Raw genomic sequence first — 3,566 nt, 5'->3', positions numbered from 1 at the left:
ATGGATAATAATTAATAAATTCATGCCCTGAGAACAAAGTCTTGTTCAGTAGGAGGTATTCTTTTTCTTCTTTTCTTTTGAATCAAAAACAAAACTTTAACTTCCAAATTCTTGTTTCATTTTCAAGCATCTGCCATCGTGTATCAAGTTTTGCTTTTTATTAGTTTTCTATAATAAAGATAAAAATCCAACTTCTGGGTCATCATTATTTGACTTAAATCATATCTGGGTCATCTTTATTTTCTTCCAAGATTTCACCTTTTTATGAATCTTGAAAACCCCAATTCGTTTTTAGGGATTTAAGATTGATTTTGAATAGTTCTTGGTTAATGGGCTGATGAAAAGTTGGATTTGTGAGTTTTTTTATTTGTTTTTCTGATGAGTGATTAGTTAATGAAGAGTATTTTCATGAGGGTTTTGTTCTGCAAGATCCATTGTCCTTCATTCATATGTTTCTGCAAACCATCAACTGCTTCTCATCTTTACAATTCTGGTCCTTTGAAATTGGAAGATTCTCATAATGCCCCCTCTACTCCATCATTAGTTGTAAGTGCTGATCCATCTGTTCATAAGAATCACGTTGAAGAAATTATTGAAGTACATGATAAAGAGATTTCAGAAGAAGATGGAAAACAAGAATTAGAGATTGAAAATTTTGTTCTTAGAAGTTGTATGAAGAACAAGGGAGATTTGCAATCAAGATCACAAATTGATAGAAAGAAAGTGCAATGGATGGATGATTCAGGCAACCAACTTGTTGATATCAAAGAGTTTGAATCCAGGTTAGCTTATGTACTGCTGTACATTTCCTATCTGTTTTGTTTTTGTAAATTTAGGAATATTTATCTTGTAGAATTTGAGTTTTTATTGCTTTTTAATTTGAAATATCTTAAGATTATAGAATAAATTGTGGAATAGTTTGAGAAAATATTAAGCAAAGGACTGATCACTGATTGTTGCTGAATGCTGATTGATCAAATCAAGTACAATTATGTTTTGGGATGATTGTCCAGTTTATAGCAAAGAAGTTTATTTGATTCAAGATTTATTTATAGCAAAACTGATTCATATAATAGTAAATAAGTGATTAAATGAATGTTTGATGCACACAAAAGAAACTTTTAAAGATGAACACATACTATAGGATCTTGGGTAAACTCGGATACATTTTCAGACGCTCAACTCTTTTCTAAAAACGCAATGCAAAACACCCCTCGATATTGTTAATTTTGGTCTGATGAATGTTGTATTGTTTGTGACGTTTTATGACAGCGAAACAGGGGATACAGACAATGAAGACGATAACAATGCTTGCTTTTGCACAATCCTTTGATGCTTAATCAACCATCTCCGTGTTTATAAAATAAAATAAGATCGGTGGTACGTTCATCCCTTCATTCACTTCATTAAATTGGATATAACGATCGAGTGTCCTGCAAAAAGCTGAGCTCCATTTTTAGGTTCCGTTTTCTAATTCTTGGTTTTCGGCATTCTGATTCAAGAAATTATGTTTTTAAAGAGCTTCTAAAACACTTTGTTCTTAGTCTGATGGTAAATTTCTGTAAAGTTTGGTGCTTTTGTGTTTGTGTTTCTATTTACTTTATGAATTACCCTTTTGAGGGAAAATGGGAATTCATGTAAGAACAGAAACAAAAGCAGATTTCATGCTAAATATAGCAACTGGGAAACATGCATTTTTAATCAGATGATGAAAATCCATGTAGAGCTTGTTTCCTTTTGTATTATTTTTGGTATTTTAACAATGTTCTTGCTTTTATGAATTACCCTTTTGAGTAAAAAAAGGGAATTTATGCAAGAACAGGAACAGAAGCTTATTTCTTGCTAAGAGTAGACACTACGGAACATACACTAAGACTAGAAATTGTATGAGTTTCTACATTATTTCATTAAAATTTGAATAATTTTAGAAAAGTCTAGTGAATAGCCCATAATCTGCTGTTGTTCGCCAAATAATTCAACTCGTTCATCGTGCTCATTTGTCCACCGCCCACAATCTTACCTGTCAGCTTGTTATTGCTCACGTCAAGATTATCGAGCTGATTCAACTTCGACAAAGATTGTGGAATTAAACCGGAGACTCTGTTATGTGACAAATCCAAGGTCTCTAATTCCTTCATATCAAATTCTGAAACTCGATCAATTGATGATAATCCACCAAGTCCAGATTGTTGAAGATGTATGAAAAGATGAAAAATATTTGTGATTTTGACCTGGAATCTTACAAGAAGACATGGAATGTGTTCAAGATTACATTTTTGTACAATTGTTTTGCTTTATTATTCCATATCAAGTTATAACCTTTTCCACCAATGAATTATTTTCTTTAAAGTCTTGATCTTCACTTCTTCAGTAACCAAGATGTAATTTCTCAATTTAGCGTGTTGGTTTTGAGCTAGAAAGTTTCCAACTTTGTCAAGTTTTGTATCGATGATGGGATCGTACCCGTGAACTTGTTTTTGCTTTAATTGGGACCATTGCATTTATACTAGTATTAGGGCTTGTCCTGTTGTATATAGAGCATAGAGGTGGTCACTTCGACCCATTAACTTTAGAACGGGTCAATCTGGGTTGTGTATTATCTCAAACAGGTTATCTAAATGATGGTTGAAAGTTGCTCAATGTCTACTTATAAATCCTACCACCTCTTAAACATCATTTTATTCAAAGCACAGTCTTATTTGTGTAATAATGTCGATTTTGTAATCACAGATTACACATAAGTTGTTTATAACTTTTATTTGTTTACTCAGCCTGGTACGTTTCAGCCAATACTAAAACCGACAGATATCAAACTGTTGCTCAAAAATCCCGCCCTACCACCTTTGTGTCATACAAACACTTGCTCGCAGAGTAAATCCAAACAATAACTTTTGTTCGTACTGCGAGTTTCAGATGATTTGGAATGCGGTCGTGACTCGTAAAGAAGAGGCCAACTTCTCAAATGTTACCAAATTTGATCTTTCGAGGCTTGAACGAGTTGGACCAACTCCATTTACGTTCATCCCATTTGGAGGGGGTCCACGAATGTGTTTCGTGAAAGAGTTAGCTCGCGTGCAAAATACTTTTATTCATACACAACATTGCGACAACATGTAAGTGGGACCTACTAGTTCCTGACGAGAAAATAGAGCACGATCCTTTGGCTACCCCGGTAAAGGGACTCCATTCTCATCAAGTTTAAAGCTTTTGTGTGAATTATATATCATTTTGGTTATGTATCACTTCTAAATTTATCTTTCGGATCGGATATAACCACGTAAGATTCCTTACGTCGATTTACTTTTTGTATTTACCGTTGAAAATATTGTGAAATGTGAATAAGATCTCTTTTCAAAAAGAGGTAGTTGGATGTTCGAATTAAAGGAGTAGTTGGGTCTGTTATGACATGTTAAATGGGTCTTATTTGACCCGAGGCCCATTAAGATTTATGGATTGAATCAACAAAATCCATGACCCATCAGGGCTGACCCAATAACTTGTGACGTTCCACCGATAACTCAGTTACAGTGGGGTGAACAATAGGTTTAAAATTTGGGTTAAAGCCA

The 3,566-nt window shown here is 33.8% G+C and overlaps 1 protein-coding gene across 3 annotated transcripts; it reads left to right on the top strand.

Annotated features, from left to right (window-relative positions):
* Positions 1 to 248: 248 nt before the first annotated feature.
* LOC139853029 (uncharacterized) lies at positions 249 to 3,271 on the top strand. 3 transcript variants are annotated; one of them, XM_071842399.1, is made up of 3 exons: positions 249 to 782; positions 1,273 to 1,380; positions 2,914 to 3,271. In XM_071842399.1, the coding sequence occupies exons 1-2, from the start codon at positions 394 to 396 to the stop codon at positions 1,331 to 1,333; spliced, it is 450 nt and encodes a 149-aa protein (XP_071698500.1). In that variant the 5' UTR covers positions 249 to 393; the 3' UTR covers positions 1,334 to 1,380; positions 2,914 to 3,271. The 3 variants fall into 3 exon arrangements, with proteins under 3 accessions (XP_071698500.1, XP_071698499.1, XP_071698498.1); XM_071842398.1 differs by lacking the exon at positions 2,914 to 3,271 and adding an exon at positions 2,028 to 2,597; XM_071842397.1 differs by lacking the exon at positions 2,914 to 3,271 and having other exon boundaries at positions 1,273 to 2,597.
* Positions 3,272 to 3,566: the final 295 nt, after the last annotated feature.

The sequence above is a fragment of the Rutidosis leptorrhynchoides genome, chromosome 6 (genome assembly GCF_046630445.1).
Source record: "Rutidosis leptorrhynchoides isolate AG116_Rl617_1_P2 chromosome 6, CSIRO_AGI_Rlap_v1, whole genome shotgun sequence".
Taxonomy (NCBI): Eukaryota; Viridiplantae; Streptophyta; class Magnoliopsida; order Asterales; family Asteraceae; genus Rutidosis; species Rutidosis leptorrhynchoides.
This window is presented reverse-complemented; position numbering and strand designations above follow the sequence as displayed.

Bases quoted from the DNA above. Each gene is read 5' to 3' on its own strand.
- LOC139853029 (XM_071842399.1), top strand. From the start codon at position 394: ATGAAGAGTATTTTCATGAGGGTTTTGTTCTGCAAGATCCATTGTCCT. The intron at 783-1,272 runs GTTAGCTTATGT...GTTTTATGACAG, and splicing joins ATCAAAGAGTTTGAATCCAG to CGAAACAGGGGATACAGACA.